The 12,734-nt window shown below is 43.3% G+C and overlaps 1 protein-coding gene across 1 annotated transcript in view; it reads left to right on the top strand.

Moving 5' to 3' along the window:
- Positions 1–11,144, top strand: part of WDHD1 (WD repeat and HMG-box DNA binding protein 1) — a 47,303-nt gene extending 36,159 nt beyond the window's left edge. Inside the window, 3 exon segments of the mRNA XM_075613778.1 lie at positions 927–1,045; positions 8,901–9,036; positions 10,046–11,144. Of these exon segments, the coding sequence (XP_075469893.1) occupies positions 927–1,045; positions 8,901–9,036; positions 10,046–10,252 (462 nt within the window). The 3' untranslated portion in view covers positions 10,253–11,144.
- Positions 11,145–12,734: the final 1,590 nt, after the last annotated feature.

Raw genomic sequence — 12,734 nt, 5'->3', positions numbered from 1 at the left:
CCCCAAGGGCCACCAACAGGTCAGGTTTTACGGACATTCCTGCTTCAGCACAGGTGGCTCAGTCGAAGACCGCTACTGACTGAGCCACCTGTGTTGAAGAAGGGACTGATGGAGCACCGTCGCTGAAGCAGGGTTATCCTTAAAACCTGTCCTGTTGGTGGCCCTTGAGGACTGGCAGGCCGCTTTTGCTCTAGATGAAGCCTTGAAAAGCCAGATCTTAACCTCTTCATTGCCAGAGACGCCTGCACGGTGGTTTGTAGTTTTTGATACAATCTCTTCGGCAGCGAACAGGTGATGTAGTTTGTACTTTGTATTTTTGCCATTCAGAGCATTCAGCAGTTTTTTAATACCTTCTAAAATATATAGAAATACCATTGCTTGGTCAAGATCGCGTCTTGCTAACTGAACTCCATAACACTCTCCGCCTAGCAAGAGCGCACACACAGAACCACTTATTTATTTGGCAATAATGTCGTGTTAAATACCTAATAATAATTAAACATTCAGCACATCATTAAAGCATTTGATGAAGAGGACTGTCTGAAATATTGATCCTGGCGGGAATTAAATCTGTTTTTGATTCATTTTTCTAATGTGGGAAGTATTTCATGATTCATTTCCAATTAAAATGTTCCATTTTGTGCTGAATGAAATGCCAGCCTGGCTGCAGGATTTTGCAGAAGTTTTCTTTCTTGTCCAAGACTCCCATATGATGTAATCCTCCTTAGATGTGGCTGTGCGATGTATCTCTGTCTACAGACAATGTTCCACAGATCCAAGTCATTATCCCGTGCAGGCGAATCGCTTCTGCTGTATTTCTTCCGGCATCTGTAACTTGTCAGAGAAAGTTACTTCAGTGACATCCCACGTGTGTGCGAGCCGCGCTGGCGATAATCTTGAAACGTATTTATTGTATTTTCCCTTAGGGGCAAGCTACGTTATTTCAAACTGCTCGTACCAAACCTGCTGTCAAAAAACCGGAAGATAAAGAAAGAGACGTACAATCGTCTCCCAGCGCGGCGCCGGCAAACACCGAAAACAGAAAGTAAGTGGGAAGTAGAAATAAAATAAAAAAATGTTATTTTTAACCCAAAAATAGTTATGCTCAGCTGAACCCCCAGAGCTAATCCATTTATCTCCCCCACACCCCCCCTGGTTTTCTGTAATAAAATAATATTTTTGTTAAAAGAAACGAGAAACCTGGCAACTGGGGTCACCTGGAACGAGCGCTGACCCTGCGGCCATTTTGTGTCCGGCGTGCAAATATTTTTGCCCGGGGCCAACACCATGGGACCCCGACACCCTGGTGGGCGATGCAACAGCTCTGGAAGATCCCCCAGTTAGGATAAGAATATATATCTATACACGGTGTACAAGGGAAAGGGGACCCTTTTAGTATCATCGTCTCTTATATATTTCTTGCTCAATCCCTTTGAAAATGTGCACAATTGTAGGTCTCTTCTGTAGATTGACACTATATAGAAAGTTCAATGGTGGTAGGGAGGTACGTGCTCATTAAACGAGAAATGCAGCTCAACCCCCTTATAACGCTGTGCTTGGGGTCCAAAGAATCACATCGCGCTATAACCGGATGGCGTTAGAAATAATGTACAATTGTATGCATTGTACAATAAAGTATTTAAGATACCAATAATCGTGTTGTAAAGTATTCATAAATATGAAAATTGGGAGCCACGCTTGCATCGCGTTGTAAGAGGATTCGCATTGTAAGCGGATTCGCGTTGGAACGGATCGCGCTATAGCGGGGTTGAGCTGTAGGAGTTTTCCGTTCGTAGCTCGTAAATGTGTTAAACTGTAATCTAATCTGAAATACAAAAAGGATTATAAATGGCACACCACTGTTTAAAGAAATGTAACAAGGTGTTTGCTTTTGGTGCTCACCTTCCGTTGATCCTGGCGTCCCAAAGCTGGATCCTAAATACTGGCAAGGTAGGAGAAAAAAGGAGCACACAAAATATAGTGGTATCAAAAGATTACCAAATGTATTAATGCATCAGAGCGTTATGTAGTAACGTTTCAGGACGCAAAGTCCCTTCCTCAGACCAAACACCTCAAAAGTGACAAACAGTAGAACATCAATATATACCCCCAAAGGTCAAAATAATTACCTTCCCCTGGCAACACCTAAAGTGCAGGGCTGCAGCCAATCTACAACCTGATTGTGCACGCCCCCGACGTCTGACGTCACCGCGCGGTGCCGCGTCATGACGGACGTGACGTCACAACGCTATGACGTCAATCGGCCCAGCGACGGCCCACAGGAGGAATGAAAAAAAAGCTGTGTCCTGTAAACAGTCAAAAGATGTCTGCCCACAATGACGGGTGGCGGGACGTCACGGCGTAAATGCGCAATGACGTCTGGTTGCTAGGGCAACAGACTACAAAAGACAGAAAATACATAAAAACACATAAACAGAGTAATTTTCTTAATGATAACATGGCAGGACTATCCTTGGAGCATGGAGAGGAGCAAATAGTGGTGCCATGATGCACCACTGTTGCATTCTAATGTTGTGTCCACTTTAAAAAGTTGGTGACAGTCCTTTTTGAAAAGAAGTCCATATGTATGAGAAAAAAGCTGGAAATAAAATGAAACTTTGTTAGAGCATTCTGCCAATGTTTGTAAGTTTACTGCATGTATTCTTAAGACATTCTTTGTGACAAGATAGACAGCCCACAAGGGATGGATATCCATTTCTATACACATATACATAGGAACACATTTGTTAGAGTAGCCTTGGAATATTATTTTGTAGGTATTAGTATAGGGCAGTGGTAGATTAGTTGAAAGACCCTTAGCAGTCCTGGACATATTGGGGATCACAACCATAGCCCCGTATTGGCCATCCGCAAAGAGTTGGGTCTACTTAGGAGGCTGACCCGTTATTATAGGAACCAGTGAAGCTCCAATCTTTCATTCATACCCCTAGGGGCAACCGTATCCAGTGTATGGGTCCACTTTGCCTCTTTCTGTAAAATAATTCTCTCTCTATCCCCTCCTCTGCAGAGGGGTTTCACATGGTCAATCACTTGATACCTAAGCTGCGAGATGTTATGTCCTTTTTCTCGAAATTGTCTTGCCACTGATGTGTCTGATAATGGGTTTCTGATGTTACTCTTATGTTGTGTTATACGTTCCTTAAGTGAATTAATAGTTTTCCCTACATATAACATCCCACAGGGGCATTTTAGTAGATATACGATGTAAGAACTTAGGCATGTGTAAAAACAATTGGTTTTAAATTGTCTCCCCGTATGTGGGTGACAGAAGTGCTCCCCCCTTATTATTCCATTGCAATGGATACAGCTTCTGCAAGGGAAGGTGCCGAATTGGGGTTTTGTCAAGAAGGTTTGATGTGCGGTTTTCAATTAATCGTCTTTGACCACTCTATCCTTGATGTTACGTGGCCTTTTAGAGGCAAAAATTGGTGGGTCTTTAAACAGATGGCAGATGGTGGGGTCACCTTGCAAGAGGTGCCAATGTTTTGATACTGCTCTCTTAATTTGCTTTGAACTATACTATATGTAGTCATAAATGTCACACCTTCCCTTCTGGGCTTAGGGTTCTGTTTCAGTAATTCCCCTCTTGTGAGATGGTCTACCTTAGTCACTGCTTCCTTAATAGTTTTACTACTATAACCTTTGTTTAGAAATGTCTTCCCCATTGTTTCTAACCGCATGGGTAACTTGGTGGTGTCTTTTACAATTCGTTTGACATGAACAAGTTGGCTATAGGGTAAGCCTTTCTTTAGACCATGTGGATGGAAGCTGTCTGCTAGAAGCAGACTATTACTGTCAGTGGCTTTCACATATAAATCAGTTGTAAGTACATGTTCATTAAGGGATACCGTGACATCCAGGAAGTTAACCTCTGATCTGCTGTGACACATGGTAAACTGAATGGTACTATGGCATTGGTTAATGTATGCAACAAATTGCAGCAACCTGTCCACATCACCTACCCACACCATAAACACATCATCGATGTATCTCTTCCAAATATATATGTTTCCATAGGTGGGGGCCATGTTCGCCCCATCGCAGTGCCCTGGACTTGTTCATAATAGATATGATTATATCTGAAGTAGTTCTCGGTGAGAATTAATTTAAGAAGTGTGAGTGTAAGGTCAGTGAGTGGTTTTGGGAGGATGCTAGGCTGTAATGCCTTCATTGTGGCTTGTAAGCCATCCTTATGGGGAATTGCCGTGTAGAGACTCTGTACATCTAGGGTACAGAGCCACACCTCCGTCTCTGGGAGTGTGATTTGGTCAGCAATCTGTAGGAATTCAGTTGTATCTTTAATAATAAGTAATCTAATCTGAAACACGAAGATTACTGTAAAGTGTGTTCACATTGTGTTCAAAATGTCCTCTTGCTGGAACGCACACACGAAGACGAGAACGCCGCGGTCTGATTGCGTCATTGATTTAATGCGTTAGTCCCACTGCTCCTGAACGACACAAATTGTTTTTTCAGTCCTCATAGCGACCGCAATTTATCAGGACACATTTTATGACCGCGTTTTGGACCATAATTCTTGTGCTGCCTCGATCACTTGATAATGCGCTTATCATCTGCGCTTAAACACTATTTTGTAACTATTCGCTTGATGAGGTCATTGCGCCGTCACCAATTACAAAGCATACAGTAGTTCAAATTGAGTGATCTGCAAAATATGACAAAAGGGGTTCCTGCACACACACACACACACACCTTGATATCAAGCAGCAGCAGTTTTGTCGCTGTTTCCATATCCTTTACATCAGGGGATCGCAATCTTTTTTCTCCTGCGCCCCCCTGCCGGCTGTCCCCCTCTCCGTTTGCGCGCCCCCCCCCCCTGCTTGGTTCTGGGCGTCATGACACCACGTTGCCATAGCAACGCAACATCACATGACAACACAGCGTCATTTGATGCCGCGTCTCCAGAAGCCGCCTGAACCAAGGTAAGTGCAGTTGAGAGGCCTTCACCGCTTCCCCGGCATTTAATTTAAGTGCCTTCGGGAAGCGAGGTGCCTCTATAAACCCCGCGCCCCCCAGTTTGCGCACCCCCCAGTTTGCGCACCCCTGCTTTACATAATGAGAATCCGTCTATAATTCTGAATGTGTACATGTAAAAAAAAAGTGTATATAATCAATAGAGAATCGGCGCAGTTGCGGTTAATCCTTGAATCCCCGCAACAGTTGCTCAATCATCAAAACAAGTACGGATCATACTGAATACAAAAATAGATTGGCGCTCCACTGGACTTCTGCAAAAAAAAATATATAATAATAATAATGGTTAACGTTTAATGAGATCGATGTTTCGGACCGTTATCAAGATACTTTAGACCTTTATCTAGCTGAAGGTCCGAAACGTCGATCTCCTTAAACTTGAATCACTTTGTGTATGTATATGCATTTAAATGAATTGAAACACATTGGTGTGCATTTGTTGCCTTCATCCTGTGGAAGTTGACACACGCGGGGACACTTTCACATCCTTAAATGTTCCTCTTGCACAGTTGGTAAAAAGAATCAAATGGGAACCGGCTGCTTTTTGGTCGGAGACATCAAAGCATGACCTCCCATTGGTTGGACAACTCCGCCCCAAAGGGACCCTCCTGTTCTGACCTTTAATCTTTCTGATAACCGTTCAGCAGGGGTAAACCGGAAAGGTTTGCGGTCCAGCTTTTGTTTTTGACGTGTGACCTGTAGCATTGACCTTTTTCAAACGATGCCTAGTTAAAGACGATAACGTAACCATATCGCTGCTGTGCGTATTTTAAAGGGATGGACTTCGAAGACACAATCTTTGTGTTTAGGGCTCAGAGGTACAGTATCACACGTGTAATTCCAATCAAGTGAAAGCCCTCAGCCTTGTAACGCCATCACCATTTTGAGGTTTCTCGGGGGGTCTGTAATCCTCTTGGATATTGGTCCATATGTTCCAGAAGACCTCGTCCGTTGCCAGAAGCCCCCCGTAAAACCTCTTTATGAATAATACTGCAAACCTCTCGGTCCTGACTGGGTTACTTAACCCTTCCACCTCCTTAGAAAGGAATAAATAAAAAGCTGGGGTTTTTTTGAAGCCATAACAAACCTACATCAGAACCAGATTTCTGCTTCTGTTGGTAAACGTGTTTGTACGTTCTATAATGAGACCCAGCTTTTCTCTGGGTGGTAGGCGTGCAGGGAACCGGCGTATCCGAGTAATATGAACAGTCTGGAGCAGAGAGAAAATATTCAACACTAAATAATTAAAACCCGCAATTATGCGACGCGGAGGGATGTTTCCTTAACCAATTTGGTGACGGGCCGACCAATAATACATTGCAAAAGAGTTCTAACAGCAGTCATTATTCCTGTTGGACAGGCATTTCTTTTTTTGCTGATCTTTATAACATAATTAACTTATCTTTCAAAATCAAAGTATATTTAGAATTAAAAAATATATATATACACACACACACACACACTCACCCTCACCAAAAAATCTACTCGCCACACAAAAAAATCTACTCGCCACCTAGTACCAAACGTGTGCTGCTTGGGCCAATATTTACTCGCCCTCTGGAGCTGAACTGTTAATTTCAGTTTCCAGAGATACTTACCTCCTGCAGTGGTGTCGGTATCCCTGTGAAGTTTAAATGTCCCGGTGACGCTGGCCAATAGGAAGCTGCAACGGATGATGTCACCGCTTCCTATTGGCCAGCGGGACATTTAAGCTGCCATTGTTGGGCACACTAGTTCCCTACCTGCATAGATACCTATGGAGATAAGGATCTCTGTTACTTTTTAGCTCTGAAGACACTTTGCTTCAAACCGGTAATAATAATAAAAAAAAATAAGTCTGAATATTTTAGGTAACGGTAACACCGCCTGTTTTTAGAAGCCTCTTGACCCTGCCTGCTGTATCGTTCGTTCCTTGCTACAATGTGCCCTGCCGTGCTGCGAGTTGACATTGGATAAGTTAACGCACTAAAGACAGACGTGGGAAGAAAATGAGCAAATATCCGTCTTTCGCGGATCAGATCAAACCAAAGGCGTTTGTCAGACTTGTGTTTCTGTGCTCAGGGTGGGACCGCGATATGCAGATATTTAGTAAATATGGATCCGTGTGGTTTGTTTATTTGCTGTACGGTGAAGAGTTTTTGTCACTTTTACCCACCATAACTTATTTGATGTGGGGTTGAAACCTATCCCAGCTTGGTATTGCAGCGCCAGTATAACTAGCCTCACACTGAGGCCCACAAGGTTGACAAAGCTGTCTGTGTGTAGGTTTACGGGCTCTGCACTTCTGTAACCTGCAGTGAAAAACAAGAAAGATGCGCCCAGATGTAAAGTACAAAGATTTAACTGAAAATGTATGTTATAAATGAATTGGAAGTAGGTGCACACTCCATGCCACAGATGTGGAACCCACAGGTTAAAGTACAAGATAAACGGGGGGGGGAGGTATAGAGACCTCAAACGTCCGTATTTTCCACTAGTTGGTGGATGGTGATAAATCTTTATATGTGCTACATGCACTTAAAGTTCAAAGGCATGGAGGAGAGTTTGCCAGGAACATGGCGTTGGCTGGACGGAGATGTGTCCTGTGCCAGAAGATTAAAATAGAACTGATATCTCCAGATCCTCCAAGGTCCTGGGCGTAGTAATGAACCTGTGGCTTGTAAGCAGCGAGACCGCCTTCTGTGCGCCCGTGTATGCAATCGCTGCTACAGACAGGACGGTTTTTTTTTCCCCCGTCTTGAAGTTTTCGCAGTCCTGGATCTAGTATGCAGATTTAGCCTTGTGTATTAGCTAAGATCACGCAGGTCGCCAGCGGTATAATCCGCGTGTGTAGCTCACCTGGCGCTTTTATTTTCAGCAAAATCTTTGTACGTTACATTTGACTTTTTTCTTGTTTTTCACGGAAGGTTTTTCGCTTAGACCGGTCTCTGTTTTAAAGAGCTGCATGTGCAGCCAGGAGATCATTTAGGACTCTGTATTTGCGTTACTAGTCCTTTCACGTGGACTAGACTCACTATTATAACACCGTATTATCTGATTAAAAAATATATATATATTGTATTCTGCACTGTTAACCTTGGCCTGTATGTTTTCCCAATTAATCACTGAACACATCTATAGAATAGTTACTTTATAATCATATCTATACACAGTGTTCGACAAATCCATTAAAATACAGGCCCGTGGCGACTGGATTTGACCCCGTGGCGACCTCGTCATGGCCGACACCAAGCAGGACGGGATTGGGGGCGGGACTAGGTGGCGAGTAGATTTTTTGGTTCGGCGAGTAGATTTTTGGGTGATTTGTCAACCACTGTCTATACACTATATGCAAATAAATATACCACATGTTTTTTACTGTCACTATTGTATTCTTTAAACTGATTTATCAATATAAAATTGTTAATTCACTTATTTGTTCACCTGTATATAACTTCTGTAGCCCAGGCTGTGCAGAAAAGCTGTGTAATTTAGCAGGCATACGCTTATAGGGGGGTCCATGTTAAAATGGATAAGCGGCAAAAGGTGACTGTCATTTCCCAGAATCCCTTGCTGCAGTGAAAGCACAGTATGCTAAGATATATTGGGGACAGGCAGGGTTGCAGACCTGCCTGAGACGTGTGACTGCTCACACACAGTAGTTGCCGTCTTGCCTCTGGGACTAGTTGATTGCTTCAGGTTTTATGCAAATTCCTAAACTTCCACTATGACACGGTTTTGGGATGGAAATTAAGTTTTATTATACCTTTTAACTGCATCGGTGTAAAACAACTAACAATGTGGTTAATGAAGTTTCAAGACCTGCGTCCGTCTAAAGGCCTTTGGTATTTTTCACTGCATTGATGTAGTAAATGGTATGTTAATTTTAGTTTTGTTTCTTGCAGGCCCAAAACTGGCTTTCAGCTGTGGCTGGATGAGACCAGACAAAATATTTTGTCTGACAATCCCGAACTTGACGAGTCTGAAATAATAAAAGAGGGTATGGGCCGGTTCCGTACCCTTACACCTGAGGAAAGAATGGTGAGCACAGACTTAATTCCGACTGTAACATGCCAAATGCACGAGCCTTGTATTCCTATAGGTGGGGTGCTGTTTGTGTAGTGTACACAAGAATAACATACAGTACTGTGCATTGTACACACAATACATAGCTGGTATGATGAAACCTGCCAGGTCCGAATAGAAATTAGTGAAGGAAGGCAGCACACACGCTATACTTCTGTGCTCCATCACACATTGTAACATGAACCCTCCGTGCTGTGCTCAATACTTCTAACATCCTTGTGCAAAACCAGACGAGCCATTATTTACTTTCTGCAAGAGATCATTGCACAACTGTTCTTTGATTTTTAACCGCTTAGAAAGCACCTAGTCCTACTCATTTTATGTACAGAAAGCGTCTATTTGTGCTCTTCTATAGCACCTTTCATCAATGTACTGGACTGCTATTTTGCCCGGTGCATGTCACACGGCTGAAGCACATGTTTGCAGAAAGTTTGTGCAGTTGCAGCAGCCGTGTTGAGTTTGAAGATTTAAAGAACCCAGGAACGCGCAGTAACTTCCAAAGTCGCTGACCCACACTGCTTTGCATCCACAGCTGCGGGGTATTGTGGGGTGTGACTGGTATAAGCCCCCCTAACCCTAACAGCCCCTCCCCCCCCCCAATGCTGCCTGCACACACTGAGGGCCTTTGGGGCCTTGCTAAGCGTGTTGACCCCAAGAGCTCAGGACACTATACTGCCTGGGATAGTCACACAGGTTTGTTAGCGATTAGTCTGATAAGTCGGTAATAAAATGTTGTAATTATGGGTTCGCAGTACAATTCTTTTCTAGCGGGGAGCGTACAATGTAAACCAGGTTTTGAACCACTGTTAGACAGAATATTAAGCATGTAATGCTCTACCGTGAGGCATCACAATAAGACAGTTGTTTAGACACGATGATTCATGTGAACGATTAATCTTTATCTTCCCACACCCCCACCCCCAAAAACAAACCACTTTTTTTTTTCTTCGTGTGTGTGTGTAAGCTGTGGACAGAAAAGGCCAAAGGAGACTCGTCTTGTAGTGACGCTGCGGACGTAAAGAAGCGAAAACGCCCCGAGCAGGAAAACGGAGACGCCAAGGAAAGCCCGGCGGAAACCACCGACGGCAGCTCTGCTGCATCAAAAAAGCGTAAGCCTTTGGACCTGTCGGCAAATACCAAGCTGTCTGCGTTTGCTTTCAAGAAAGATTGAGAAAATGTTCGCCCGGTGGGCGAGGCGTCTAGACCCGTCTTCTGCAGAGAGCCATTTTTACTAAGCAGTGCGAGTCCCTTACACCCCTTCAGGCACCGGGAGACGCTTGTTGGCCTGTTGACGTCAACGGCCTGTAAGGGTCTTCCAGCGCTGGAAGGGGGTCTTATGGAATAACGCCACTTAGAAAATGTGTCCAATTGTGTGTTACCTGGAGCAAAAAATAACAACTTTGAAGTTTTGAAACGGATATTATCCCCGCTGACCCCACATTGGGTCCCCGTCCACTTCTTGGCACAAGACTTAAATTGATATACATATTTTTTTTATTTTTTATTTGAGCCCCAAAATGTTGCTCTAAATATTCTAATAACCATCTTGATGTGGCGGACCTCCAGCGCTGCAAACGAGGAAGCCACCACTGCCGAATCTTCTCCGTGTATATTACAAGATCCGTTTACTGGCTGAACCTATTGGCAAATCCACATGGTTGAAGCGCGCACACAAAATCGCCAAATCCAAGTTGCAGACACGTCTCCGAGTTATCCTGGTTACCGCCTTTCTGGCACCAAAAATGTAATATTGTATGTTTTTTTAAATTCCCACAATGTCTTCGATTGAGCCACCCTCGCTGAAGCGGGGATATCGGGAAAACCTGACCTGTTGGGGGTTGTTTGGAGGATTGCAGTTGTGCGCCGTGACTTAATACATTTACGGAAGTCACGTTCCCTTGCGCAATTACATCCCGTTTTTCAGTCGGAAAGATAACTTGACTCCTGTTCCGGTGAATGTCGTTTTTATGTATTTATGTAGATATTTGTGTTTTTTGTGCGTGTTTTTATTTTTCGCCTATTTGACATGCTTGATGGTGTTCTGGGATGTATCTACAGATAAGGGTAAATGATTAATGTATTATAAATAAAGTTAATGTTTATCCAAATCGTGAGTGGTGTCTTTTCCTGGCTCTTTTTAACTACTAGATGTAATAACATTTGTGGACTAAATGTTGTTGAGCAAGAAACCATAATACTAACTACACTGGAGGGAAAAAAAGTTTACTATTCAATCAGCTGGTTGTAAATCTAAAAATATGTATGGGTTTTCTTTGCAAGTATGACACGAGAGCGAGTAATCCATGTGAAATAAGATGCTAAAACAAACCCTGAAGTCTCAACCAATTGTAAGGCAACTTTTAAAAATTAGGTTATGCCTGCCATAAAAATAAAATGTATATGTCACTTGCCATTATATAACCCAGTGTAAACTGACCCATGGGCTTTAAGGGATGCTCCAGCAGGCCTACACCAAGAGATGCCCACTTGGGCCCAAACCTTGGTTGAATGGTGGTGCTTCCAAAGCGAAAACCACTGGTTTTGCCCATAAGCATCTCACCAGCAGACCCAGCTAGGGCTGCGCTGAACCATAAGCATCTAGCCACCAGAACAGTCTCATGCTTGTGGTTCAGCACGGCCCTACATGAGCCTGCGTATGAATATTTAGCTCAGTAGATGGGTACAAATCAATGTCCCACCTTTCAGTGATGTATCAAATAGTCTACGGTCTGGTTCTTTTCTCAATTTATTCAGAGGCCAGTAGAACACATCTTTTTAAAGCATAATTTCAGTCAATTTCATCAGGTTTTCATGCATATAGAATTTAGAGTGGAGAATCCTTAGCTTGGCGGTTGTTACAACAAAAGACACGGGTGCCCAATGCTAAAGAACCAAGAAAATATTATTATTGACGTATTTAAATGTTATACTTATTACCATATATGTTTTGTCAATTGGATGTAGCATTGGTCAGCCCTGTTTTTTTGTTGTATACATTTGCTACGCTCAGTAGCACTCCTCTTGATATATAATATATGTTGTGTTGGAGTTTGAGCTTACTGGGAATATGTGTGTGCTTGGTGGTTGTTAACTTGGTGGTGTGAAATGATTCTGAATTCTATAAATGCAAATACAATCTTTATACATATGTACATGTACAACCAGTCTTAACATAGCAATCACCTTGTGACAGTCACTGTCCTTATGGACTAGAGAGCTAGCGGAGTGGATAGGTTCCAGTGTACAGAAAGTTAAATTCCTCTATGGTAGCTTGCTGCACCTGATACCAATTAAGACAGTACTACTAAGTGAAGGTTTAAAAAGGCACGAAGTACCCTGCACAAGAGACTGCTTTTCCCCAGCAAGGGGAGAGATTGATTTTCTCCAAGCCAGGAAGGACCCTGGCTGTTCTGGATCCCAGCCCTGAAAGAACCATGGGGCTGCTGGGACCCCCACCCAGGATAAAGATTTCCACGGGCTGGACACAGCCTGCTCCCCGGAACCGGCGTTCCTGTTTGCTTTTGGAGCTACACAAGAGACCCTGGGATAGGAATCCCCTACAAAACAGATAAGCAATCCATAAGACTCTGCAATGTTAAACTGGTTGCATAGGATAGTATATGTTTGGGGCTGGGAACCAGTTTAGCTGGCCA

This window comes from Ascaphus truei, chromosome 9, assembly GCF_040206685.1.
Source record: "Ascaphus truei isolate aAscTru1 chromosome 9, aAscTru1.hap1, whole genome shotgun sequence".
Classification (NCBI taxonomy): Eukaryota; Metazoa; Chordata; class Amphibia; order Anura; family Ascaphidae; genus Ascaphus; species Ascaphus truei.
The sequence above is the reverse complement of the archived record's forward strand: the minus strand, read 5'-3'. Positions and strand labels throughout refer to the sequence as shown.